Below are 12,478 nucleotides of genomic sequence, written 5' to 3' on the forward strand. Positions count from 1 at the left end.
TTGAATCTGGAACTGCGAACCCAAACCGCGACACTCATGATCTTGCTGATTGGAAAATAATAGGATAAGCCCTTATTTACTTACCAAAATTATTTGGACAAGAAAGAGAGAATAAAGAGGACAGAATTGTGGTATTCATGCATGTCCTCTAACCACAGATATCCCCTTGTTCTTCAGAGCATTCCACAATATTTGGTCCTATATGATTGCCAGTACTGTCCCACTTCACTCATAATGTATGATTTGATTCACTCTGTGTTCTTACATTGCCTTGCACATCTCAGTTACAGGAGGTGGAATTTTTTATTTCTGCAGTAATTATCATGATACACTGTTAATATTTATTAGTTCTGAGGTACCACAGTACAGATTGCCTTCTATAATCTTTTGGACATAATAACCAAATTGAGCATAGGTTCATAAAAAGGTTGATATTATTCCAAACAATGTGGGAAAATGAGCTATGTTCTGAAAAACTTGCTTGGTCCTACCACAGAAAAGATACTTAAGCCTGCCAAAATTGCAGTAAGAATTTACTGGAGACCTATCAAAGCAGTTTTGTCCATGGCCCATGCACATTGTCACCTCTGTACCTCCAACGCCTGCTGCCTGCAGCATCCTGGGAGGTTGCTGAGTCTGACTGCAACCTGTGGGCCAAGAAAGTTTTACAGCTTGGTGTAGGTGTACTCTAAACTGGCTGTAGCCTGGTCGTAGGGATTGAACACCCATCTGCAGTTGTGGTGCATTAGGTGCATTTTTTCAGACTGAGAGACTAACTTTTAGTTTGTGTATCCAGCCTTTCCTTAAGACCACTTGCAAGATCCCTGACTTAAATGGGATTACTTTCAAGCTTCAAGTCTGATGTGCCTAAATTCTTTATGAAATGGGTGGAAAACCACTTTCAGACTTAACTATTTTTTTGACGTTGCCTTTATTTTTTTAAGACTGTATTATGGTATATTAAAGACCCAGAATTTTCTTTTGTCTCAGTTTTTGAGATGTTCCCCTTAACTATGAAGTCATGAGGTACTGTAAACCAACAGTCAGACTTGGCAGATTGGATTTACCCCTATATTGAAAAGTGAAGCAGTTAACATCCTGGGGAAATACTTTCTCCAGCTGCAGGAAATATATTAAAATTGTCAAAACAGCTAATTCTTCACAATTCCATTGACAATTGCCAGAAGTTTCTATGAAGAGCTATTACAGATCATCAGGTGTACTGAATGATGTTCAACAGTTAAGGAAAGTCAGAATAATGATTCTATAAAACTGAAGCACAAAGCTCCGTGGAGACTGTTCCTGTAAGAATTAAGTTATTATATTTTTAAGCAATGGTATGTAATAAAGCAGCTGAAATATTGTTTCATAATAAATACTACTGCTGATGCAAATCTGATTCATTCTAATGGCTACTATAATTAACTGCATGGTTTGTGAGCTGTTAATTTTGTGGATGAATAATTGGTTAAATCATGTTTTGTGTATTGCAATGTAATATGCTTGTTCAATTTTCCACTTAATTTAAATTAATATGGGTTTTACATGTACTCCACTGTTGCAGATTTTATGCTTATTATTTTTAATTAGGAAAAACAAAACAAAACAAACCAAAACAAACTGACAAAAAAAAAAGTCAAACAATACCTTGATAGAACAGAACAAATGAGCAATAGCATGTGCTGTTTCTAATTTTTTTTTTTTTCTATTACAGATATTTTAAGCTCATATCACTTAACTATCCAAAATTTTAATCACTGTTCCTGAGGCTGACTGGAACTGGGAGTGTCAGCCCCTGTATGAAACAGAAGGGAGAAAGGGATCTCTCAGTCCTCTCATTGACTTACTGACCAATAGACGATTTTCAGTTCCAACTATGTAGCTTTGCTACCTTTCCTGATGTTTTCAGTACTCAAAAATGTTTTAGGGATTAGAACTGCCTGCTGATATTCTTGTTCACTACTGAAAAGATAAGCTTGTATTGTGAGCATCTATTTCATGATGGGATCAATCACTAGCTGGAGATTCTTACTCAACTCCATAAAAGGTACTTAGATATCAGACTGCATGCAAACCTTCTGGCTGACCACACACAGGACTTCCTAGCTCCTAAGGATTGCTGCTTGACTGATAAAAGGAGAACAAATGTTCTAGTACGGCTCTTTGTCCTCCTTCCAGAGACAAATCTTTCTGTGTGTATGACAAATTCCCTGCACCATTGATGTAATTGCTTTATCTCTGACTCTTCTCACTTCCCCCATGTATTAAAGATCTGGTGGCTGCAGTGCAGCTGGCAGCTTTGCTGATGGTGTATGAGGTAGAAAACCTCCAGCCTACTCTTCATTAGCTGGACACAGTGTCAACACAGTGAATCTGTGTCATTAATAACACTGGGTTGCAAAGAAAAAGGCCTTCAGGGTGCTGCTGAATGAATTTTAATTGTGCATTTCGCAGCTTTAAGAAAAAATGAAAAGAATCCAGATGTTTTAAAAGCAAAACAAAGTAAGGTTAACCATTTCTGGCTAAACAGTCATTGCCTGACCTGCATCCTCAAACACTTCACAGACATTTTAATGCATTCATCTGCATTGCATCATTATCTTCACATCATACACACATCACAGAGAGCAGCAAGAGAGATAGAAGTAGGAGAGTCACTAGTGCAGGAACTTTGGGTAAAGGAGTTGTGCTTAGGTCTGTCTGTTTGCACAGGACTGGTTCTCACGTCTCTGAAACAAGCCTTGTCCCACAAGGTCACTACAGAACAGCCCCCATGTTAGCATTTACACCTCAGCAAATGACTTCTGAGGATTTGGAGAGACTGCTGTAGACAGGAAGAAGTTTCTGGATTCCTCAAAAAATTGTGTTATAATGTTCATGACACATGCTTTAAAAACACACAGAAGAGAGGCATTTGAAAAATAACGTATGTGAGATGTGGACCTGCACAGAGAAAGGCATCAGCTGGATATCAAAATACTTCTTTCAAACCTTTTGGGTTTTTTTAACATGTTAACTGTGTGTACCAGTGAGAGCATCTAAGACACTTAAAAAAGACTCTTTCCACCATTAATAACCATCCTACCAACAGCTGTCTGAAGAGCTAAACATAGCTCAGCCCCATGCCCTAACTAACCACTTTGTGATGTTCCCCGGCAGGCCAGATGACTCTGAGGACGCAGCACGTTCAGGACTCCAAAATGGGCTTTGTGATCAATGCCATATACTCGATGGCATACGGCCTCCACAACATGCAGATGTCTCTGTGCCCGGGTTACGTGGGCCTCTGTGATGCCATGAGACCCATAGATGGTCGGAAGCTCCTGGAATCCCTCATGAAGACCAACTTTACTGGGGTTTCTGGGGACATGATCTTGTTTGATGAGAACGGCGACTCACCAGGAAGGTAACGTTGACACTTGTCAAACTGTTTAACACCATACATGCTAACCATGTATGTAGCAGATAGTTGCAGACTTGCAATCAGAGCTAAAATCTTGTACTTTTATTTCCACATTTCCTGACTTGTGCTTGTTTTTCCAAAATAACTGTTTGGGTTTTTTTAAATTTGCACTTTTTATGATGTTTAAGGCTAAATACATGATTTGCAGGCATGCAATCTTCCTGTATGAATTTACATTTTCATCTGCACCATTTAGTGGTATTATTTCTCACTACAAACCATCAGTCCTTCAAATTTGTATTCTTAGATCACGACGGCCACCATAGCATTGCTCTTTCTCTTTGGGTATTTAAATGTATCTATTTAATTGAGCAAGAAGCAATCAGAGCAGACATAATTCTTTTTTTAAGAAAGGTAAAACAATATCAGAAATATTGCGATGATTTGTCTGGGAATTATTTTTTTCCATCAGAATTATTAAAAATCTGCTTCTGTAACTTCTAAATAAAGCCTTTTCACTTGCATAACAGACTAAGCTATTAATTCACATTGTGCTGCTATAAGCCAAATAGAATTTAAACAAAGCTTCTTTGGCTGATAACTTACATACATATATATATATATATATATATATGAAATATAGACCAAATTATTCTTCTTCTGTGGCATATATGAAATATTCATATAAATTCAAAATAAAAAGAGTACTGAAGTTTTCTTCTGTGTCTCTGCCTACTGAACTGTCAGAAGGTGAATAACAAATGTACTAAAATGCAAAGTATATTTTTTTCCCTGTATTTCAGTGAGTAGATTTCTGCCTCATTCACTGCTTTTGCTCCACTTTGATTGAGATGGCCTTTTCTGTCTACATTATTGGGAAGCTTTCAAACATTTTTGTGATGGCACTACATAAACATATGGCTAGAGGGGAAATTGCTCATCCTGTGCAATAATTTACATTTTGTCTTCTCCCACTAATGTGAACCAAAAAGCAATCATTAACTTCCAAGTAGAGCTAGAAAAGAAAAGGTAAATCCATTGGTAAGAGTATTTTGACATTTCCAAAAATTTCTGAAATTTCAGACTGAGGGTGTTTTTTTTTTTTTTTTCATTTTATTTGAAAACCTGTGAAGTCAGCATTCTTCACAAAAGAGAGCAGGACAACCACCTACAAAGCAATCTGTTTGTGTCTCTGGAGACACAAATTTTCAGACTCTTCAGACACAGACTCTGAGGAAGTGCACTGTGAGCTGGTAGGAGAATTCAGACACAAACTGGCAGAAACCCAGGAAAATTTCAGATGGGAATTCATTTTCAGCACTGTTTTGGTGAGCAATGCTGTCTTCCACTAAACATCTCTATTTTTATAAATAGCTGAATTCTGAAGAAAAGTGCTTGGTCTGGATTTTTCTGACCAAATTCTTTTTAGAAGACTGATCTCAGACTTCTCTTAAAGGATTTTCACTTGGTTTTAATGGTGCTTAGATGCAGTGGACTGCATCCTACCTTATTCCTATCCATTTCACTCATTTCTTGCAGGAAGACTGAAGACTGCCACAAATAAATGGTATGTGGCATTACAATAACAATGACAATATCTAAATGTTGCAAAGAGACCTTTAGCTTTACCTTGCCCATACACTGCCATGATTAACAATGATTTAATTCCATTTGTTGCAATGAGTTTAATCAAATGTCTTGAGTCTTTTTAAATTCAGTTCTAGGAAAGATAATGGAGGAATTATGTCATGTGTGGTCATCTGTTCAGTCACAGCAGGACATGAGTGTTTCTTTGAAGAGCATGGGGCCACCATGTTCATTGCGCATCTCAGGGTAATGCAACTTTAAGGGAGTCCAGCCTCACTGGATTTGTGTGAGATAGAATAACCCTTTGCCCACTCAAACTAATGGACCACGTGTGGTCACAAAATGGCCCCAGAGTCTGTTTATTTTTGAATAGTAGTTCTCTGTTCCCTCTTCTACAATAGTCACATCATTAAATCCAGCCTAAGTGCTTAACTTAACCAACATCGTGTGAAAATTTACTTTTTCGTAATTAAGAAGGCTTTAGAAGAAGCCCTAACACCCATGTTTTGAGTAGTTCAGAGCCTTTTCAGCACTGTCAAACACTATTTGCAACAGCTGCGAGATGGTGCAGTCATACTGGAACAACTCATCTCTGTTCACTTGCATTGATAGCTGCATCTTCACTTTGTAAAATGGAAATTTAAATCCTTACAGCTGTACTGTGGTGGTGGTGTTAAGCAACAGAACATAAAAAGCCTTTCTGACCTAAATAGCTCAGGATTTTGATATATAGCAAAAGGGGTTTGATATTATACAACAGATGATTAATCTCACAAGACGCTTTGAATCCTGGCCCTACTCCAAAGTCCTTTTTGCGTATGTTGAGCTTTAGGCAGATAAGGCAGTCTACTGGAGGGCTTGTTTTAGGTGAGACAGAGAGACATGGAAAAAAACAAATGAGTATGGAAGGAATAGACACGATTTCTCAGGAAGATAACTATCTGTAAATACCATAAAAACTCTAAAGAAGAAAATGAGAAGACAGAAAAGACAAGAAAAAACAGATGCTGATGCTTTGGCTCTGCTACCAAGTGAATATGTATTCTCAGAAACTTTATGGCACTTCTGTTTTGAAACAAGTGTTTTTCACTGTGATTGGGGCACTGCTGGAAAAGTGCTATTGCACCATCTGGTATCTTCTATCCTAAAGTGAAAAACTGTGCCTGTGGTATCTCAAGGAATCTCCAGGGAACTAGTGACTCATGAACCTTCACTATAGCAATGGGCTTACTGAGTCTGGCTATTACCAATGCTATTTTCTATAAAGAAGAGTGCACATCATATTGAGACAATAGCTTATTTATTTTGGTAGGTTTCTTTCCTTGGGATGTATGCGTGGAACTACCTTTTTAGGTTTTAGGTCCTGTGCCCTGTTAAACATTGGCAATACTTCCATCTCTCTGCCCATGAAACTCTGAATTGACAGCTTTAACAGGATAGGAAGTGAAGTATTCAAAAATCTAGGAGTTTGTTTGTTTTTCTTCCTGTATTGTTGCTCACTTATTCTTTTGGAAAGACTCAAGAATCACAGGACATGGGTAATATCACATTGCCCATTTAGTCAGTCTCCACTTGCATATTTGCTTCACAAGCTGCGTGCAGTGCTGATCCTGATCTGTGTGTGAGTTTTGGCATTGAATCGCTGCCATAATTTCCCCACTGGACAGTTAAACTTTGTTTCCTGATTTAAAGCATCCTGAGATTCATGGATGGAGAATACTACAGAATAATTTTACAGTATAATTTTATGTAAGCATGAGAAAAATATTGATGTTAGGTATAGTATGGTTATGGCATGTCCATTCTAAAAGCGTTTCCTTGAAACTTCACAGAGATACTTGGGTATCTGAGTTAAGAGATTGATTTAATGAGCTGGTTCTTTTACTGACCTGCACATTTGACTTGACAAATTACACTCTGATAATCACTTTTAATTCAAACCTATCTATATGCTTTGCCTTGGGGACTAATTTTGTTTCTGCTGCCAGGAAAAAGTCGTCCCCTCATTTATGAACCAGGGGGGTTTTCTAAACATATGATTGTGTTAATCTTTTCAGTCTATATCGTTTGCTTATTTTTCATCAGTAAATTTTATGTTGCTTAGTCAGACTACTGCAAAATCCACTAAAGAGGAGGTAAAGCATGACATCCTCACTTCAGGAGTTGCCCAACTTCCCAAGCATGTAAGTGCTTTCCTTACAAGTGCGTGCTGAAAGAACTGACCTGTAAGGCAGAATGGTGGCCTGGTGTTAAGCATGCCAGTAGAAAGCTAGTGAGTCCTTTGCTGCTCTGCAGATTTTATGCAAGACTCAATGGGAGCTAAAAAGAAAGTAGGTCTGCTTTTAGCACTCTTGCGTTCCTGTGCGATCTATTGTAGGGGGTCCTGCTCTGGCAGGGGGGCTGAACTAGATGATCTTTGAGGTCTTCTAATCTTCTAATCCCTAGCATTCTGTGATTCTGTGATAACCAGGGGATCTGACCCAAAAGTAGTCTATGACTGAGGCATGATTACACTTTCTCTTTCAAACCATACTATACAAGAAATTAAATATCTTCTGGTTTCTGAGGAATTATATAAAAGTGAAAGGCGTTGTATGGATGGGAGAGAATGGCATTTGCTGCTGCAAATGAAAAAAAAAGGGGAAAAAAAGGCAAGTCTCAACTTCATTCTTCAAATGCCTGGACTACAAGGTGCCTCTTGGTAAGGTCTCCCTCAAGCCTCCAGCCTCCCAGGGTCCTGGAGTCTGTGTCTGAAGAATGATGCCTGATTCCTCTCTGTGTGCCACAGTAAATTGCATCTCACAGGCCGACAGCACAGGAAGTGTCTTTTGATCCTACAGGCCGAGCTTGCTTCTGCCTAACTTTAGGAGCTTTGCTGTCTTCAGGCTTCCTCTCCCAGGAGGGGAACAAGCACCTGCAGACACTGAGGAACACTTAGCATTGGGAATAGCAGTTATAGGTTTTGATTTCTCTGCATCTGCTACAGAGGGCACCTAGGGAAGCTAAGGTTCCCTGTGCCATTGGCTTCAGAGCTGGAAGTTAAACGGTGTGAATCCTGTCTGGCTCATTTAATTGGTTTTCCTTAAATAAATACAGACATTCTCTGAAGCTCAGTCAGTCACTTAACCCTGAAGTGTTCAGGGAATTTTCATCGTGATAGAAGAAAATAAATTAAAATACAAAGCAAGGAAATATTATGAGATCAACAAAATTATTGGGAGTGACTGAAGTACAAGCATAATGCTTGAAATTTTGCCTTATTTCAACAATCTTGATTTTGACTGTATAATGTTCTTCTAATTTTAAACATTTCATTATGTTCACCTCAACTCAACTATGTCTTCCCTTTGTGTTTCCAAAGATATGAAATAATGAATTTTAAGAAAATGGGGAAGGACTACTTTGATTATATCAATGTTGGCAGTTGGGACAATGGTGAGCTGAAAATGGACGATGATGAAATATGGTCAGAGAAAAATAATATCATCAGATCTGTGTGCAGTGAACCCTGTGAAAAAGGCCAGATAAAGGTAAATACTTTCTCCATTTACCTCAGTTGTGTAGAACACATAGCCTTGAAATTCAAAAGCAAATTTTTCTTGACTCTTACATGGAGACAGTGTCCCACATCTTAGTTAAAATGTACAGACTTACATATTTAGTTCTTGGTTATATCATAGTTACCTCACTATTTTAATAAATTGTCATTTTCTCATACTCCCATATTTGTGAACCTCTGACATTTTCTATACTTCCAAATGCTCTAGAATGGGTATTGGGGGAGGGGGGGGATTTTTTGTTGCATATTTTTACAGCATCTGATTCAGTGGAGTGCAAAGCCCTGACTAGAACCTGTGAGTACAATTGCAAGTAAATTATAAATAATAATTGCTAGTATTTCCGTGCTAGACATAGACACTTAGACTGGAATAACATTATTCAGACCTTAAGTCAACAGCTACTACTACTACTTATAACTACAGGAAATGTTGGTAACATTTTTTTCCATCGTACATGATTTACTGCTTCTTTGTTTCACAGGTTTTTGATTTTCCCTTCTTCTCTTTCCATGTTGCAGTAAATAAGGAAGGTAGATAAATCTGCCAGATATTAATTGTACTCTATTATCCTTCAGCATCCCATGACACTGCAGAACTGTTAAAATGTTGCAAGTCCTTAGCTTACCTTGCAGTCATTTATGTAAAAGCCTGTGGACTGAGCGGATAGGCAAAGACAAAAGAGTGGCTCAGACTGAGAGAAACCAGTTGTAATTTCTGATATGTCTCACTGGAAGGTGAATCACTTCTCTCCTGTATTAACGTGGCACACTTGTAAAACTGGGAATCAGCTAAAGCGGGGGGGTTAATGAGAGGCTGACCATGCTCTGCAAAACAATGTGAATCTCTTTAGTCCAAGTTTTCCAGAATTTTTGGACAGTCACCTTGATTTATCCACTAATTTGTCTTGGGTAATCAGTAAATTAGTTTCATCAGACCAAATATATATGCCTTCAGTATAGGCATATACAGTTATATCAGATTTCTGAATTTTATTTATAGTCAATGGAAATAATATATTATTCCAGATCCAGAGGTAAGATGAATCTTGGCCTAGAAACACTTTTTTCTCTTCATTAATGGTGAAAGGCACCCAGCCAGAACAGTCAGACATGAGAGGATAGGGATGGACAAAAAAAACAATATCTTCAGACCTGGGTGGCTCTGTGATCTGTTGCCACAACACAGATGATGGGAAATATCTCATGGTGGCATGGTCTCCTTCTACCTTCCGCCCATACTCTCAAGGATTCTCCCAAACCAATTCATTACACACCTAGACACATGCTTGAAGTCCAGTGTTTGAAATATTCTTCATGCTTATAAATCTCAACGTTTACTCACAGTCTTTATCTTCACTAGATACAGGGAGAGATTGAACCTGCCAATCACTGTGGTGGTTTTCCTGCAGAATTCTGTGGGACTGAGTTATTATGCAGGAATTTGAAACATTCACTATAATAATATTATCCAACACTCAGTAACATTTGGTAATTCATATGAAGGACTGGATGAAATCCAAACACAAGCCAACTCTATAAACTTCAAATTGTGCAGACGTGATTATTTAAATAAATACTTGTTCAGAGCATTGCCCAGATTACAAATGGGAATGAAAATATTTTTTGTTTTAAAAAGAAATATTTTTCTTAAAAGAAACAGAAAATATTGTTTTACAGTGAAGTGCTACAGCACTTGTTGAAGAAATGAAAAATAAAAGGATGAAGAAATAGTTGACTAAGCAATTTAATGCAAGAAAGTCTAAACTGATTCTAAGTAGAGGAGAACAACTTTTTTAAATTGCAGAGAAAGAATATTGTCTAAAAAATATTGTCTAAATATTAGTACAAGCTTTCAAAGAATTTATTTTCTCAGACAGAAGAAATTTTGTATTTGTTCAACTTTTCATTCCAGTTTAAAAGGAAAGAAATCCCAAGATCTGAATTCTTCTGGTGGACAGATATTCTGTTTTGCATGTAGTTCTGGTCTCAACACTTGCAGGGCAAATCACTTACACTCCCATGGCCTTTCTGACAGTTTAGATATTCAGGTGTGTGGCTTTTTTTTCTTTTCATACACAACAGTTTTAAAAACAAAATAAAAATTTGAACTTTGCAAGTGCTGATTGAAATATTGAAATTGCTGATGAAAATTATATAGTTTACACTGTTTTTCACTGCAGCATTGCAAAAAGCAATCCATTTCTTTTTAATTACTGTTTAGCATTTTGTTTATTAAAATTGCAATAGACACTTGGTTTTTGAAGCCACCTTCTAAATTTACCATAGCAAAAGATACATAAGTCAACCTACTTCTTATAGTATAATTGGGAGTACTCATTTATAAATTGTTTGAGAAAAGCAGAGAAAATAGGGATACTTTATTTCAAAAGAAAGACATACTGACAAGAAGCACAGATGTTTTCAGTGCCCAGAGATGATAAATAAGGATCTTGAAAATCTGCATCTCAATCATGAGTGTGCAATAACATTTAGCAGTAAATTGTAAAATGGGAAATCAGGTCAGATGTTAAAATTGATAAAGATTACATTCTCACTCTTCAATGTTAATTAGAAATGCAGTCATTAATTAATTCCGGAAAAGGCATGTTCAGTTTGATGTCTGGAAAAAAATCTGTTTTAACAAATCATTCACAGCTGGATGAAATATAAGCACCCAAAAATCTTTTTGTAATGAACCCTTAGGGAAATAACCCTGTTGACATGACTCTCTGTATGGAACAAAATGGAGTGAATTATATGTCTTGAGTATCTTGCACTGGCTTCTATAGGCACATTGACATCTATGAAATTTTGAGTTTTGCTAATTCTAAGAGAGGAAAAGACGTCTTATTGTCATTCTATACCTCTACTTATACTTCTATGGGATTGATGTTATCTTTCTTCTGGTACATATGTGATGGGAGAACTGAGAACTTCTGTCATATTTTGTATAAGCAAACATATTATGAGAAGAAACTCCCTTTAAGATAATTTTAAAAAAATTCTTTGAAAAAAAAGACATAAAAAATTAAATTAACACATGGGGCAGTACAAATGTACATTTATGCTGCTAAACCAAATGTCAATTTTTCTCTCAGGTGATTCGCAAAGGAGAAGTGAGTTGCTGTTGGACCTGTACTCCTTGTAAAGAGAATGAATATGTATTTGATGAATACACATGCAAAGCCTGCCAGCTTGGCTCCTGGCCCAATGATGACCTCACAGGTAAATGAGTTGTGGCTGTGCTGATATTGTCAATAAAAATGTTCATTGATGAGTTGAAGAAACAAATGCCAGATACGAGTATGAGGACTGTTTTGGGCAGATTGAACCCAGAGATAAAGCTGAAATTAGAGCTGAGGCTGTTATTTGTCTTTTCTCCTCAAATGTGGTGGAGTCACCTTCCTTGGAGGTATTTACAAGATGTACAGATGAAGTGCTTTGGGATACGGTTTAATGGTGGACTTGGTAGTGTTGGGTAAATGGTGGACTCGACGATCTTAAAGGTCTTTTCCAACTGAAACAATTCTATGATTCTAAAAAATCTTTTGACTGAGAAAACCGAAACAGCAACAAAATGGTGACAAGTGCTCCTTCACATCTGTTCTCCGAGCCCTGCCTTCCCAGGCATTCAGCAGTCAGCCAGCAAAGCCTTCTCGTATCACTTCGGGCTTGTGGGAGGATTTCACCACTGAAGGTCTTACTTTGACTTCAGGATGGAAGAGCAGGATGGAGTGGCTCTTGTAGGATGAGCCAAGTATTTTTCACCCCTCTCTGATTGTTTTAAAGGAAACCAGTTGTCTATTCAGTCAAGCCAACTGCTTTTTGTGTTACATGAGCTGCTACATTTTGCAAATCATTCATCTATCTTTAGACATGCATTTTATGCTTTTATGGGGACCAAAGAACTGGCTTGATGGCTGCACCCA

General features: G+C 37.5%; 1 protein-coding gene across 1 annotated transcript in view; it reads left to right on the forward strand.

Annotated features, from left to right (window-relative positions):
• LOC103768569 (metabotropic glutamate receptor 5) overlaps nt 1-11,774 on the forward strand; it is a gene marked incomplete at both ends in the record, with an annotated part of 103,251 nt that extends 91,477 nt beyond the window's left edge. The window contains 3 exons of the mRNA XM_008935721.1: nt 3,160-3,406; nt 8,352-8,520; nt 11,648-11,774. Of these exons, the coding sequence (XP_008933969.1) occupies nt 3,160-3,406; nt 8,352-8,520; nt 11,648-11,774 (543 nt within the window). The remainder of the gene's footprint in view (nt 1-3,159; nt 3,407-8,351; nt 8,521-11,647) is intronic.
• Between the last annotated feature and the right edge of the window lie 704 nt (nt 11,775-12,478).

Source organism: Merops nubicus, unplaced genomic scaffold, assembly GCF_000691845.1.
Source record: "Merops nubicus isolate BGI_N331 unplaced genomic scaffold, ASM69184v1 scaffold3672, whole genome shotgun sequence".
Classification (NCBI taxonomy): domain Eukaryota; kingdom Metazoa; phylum Chordata; class Aves; order Coraciiformes; family Meropidae; genus Merops; species Merops nubicus.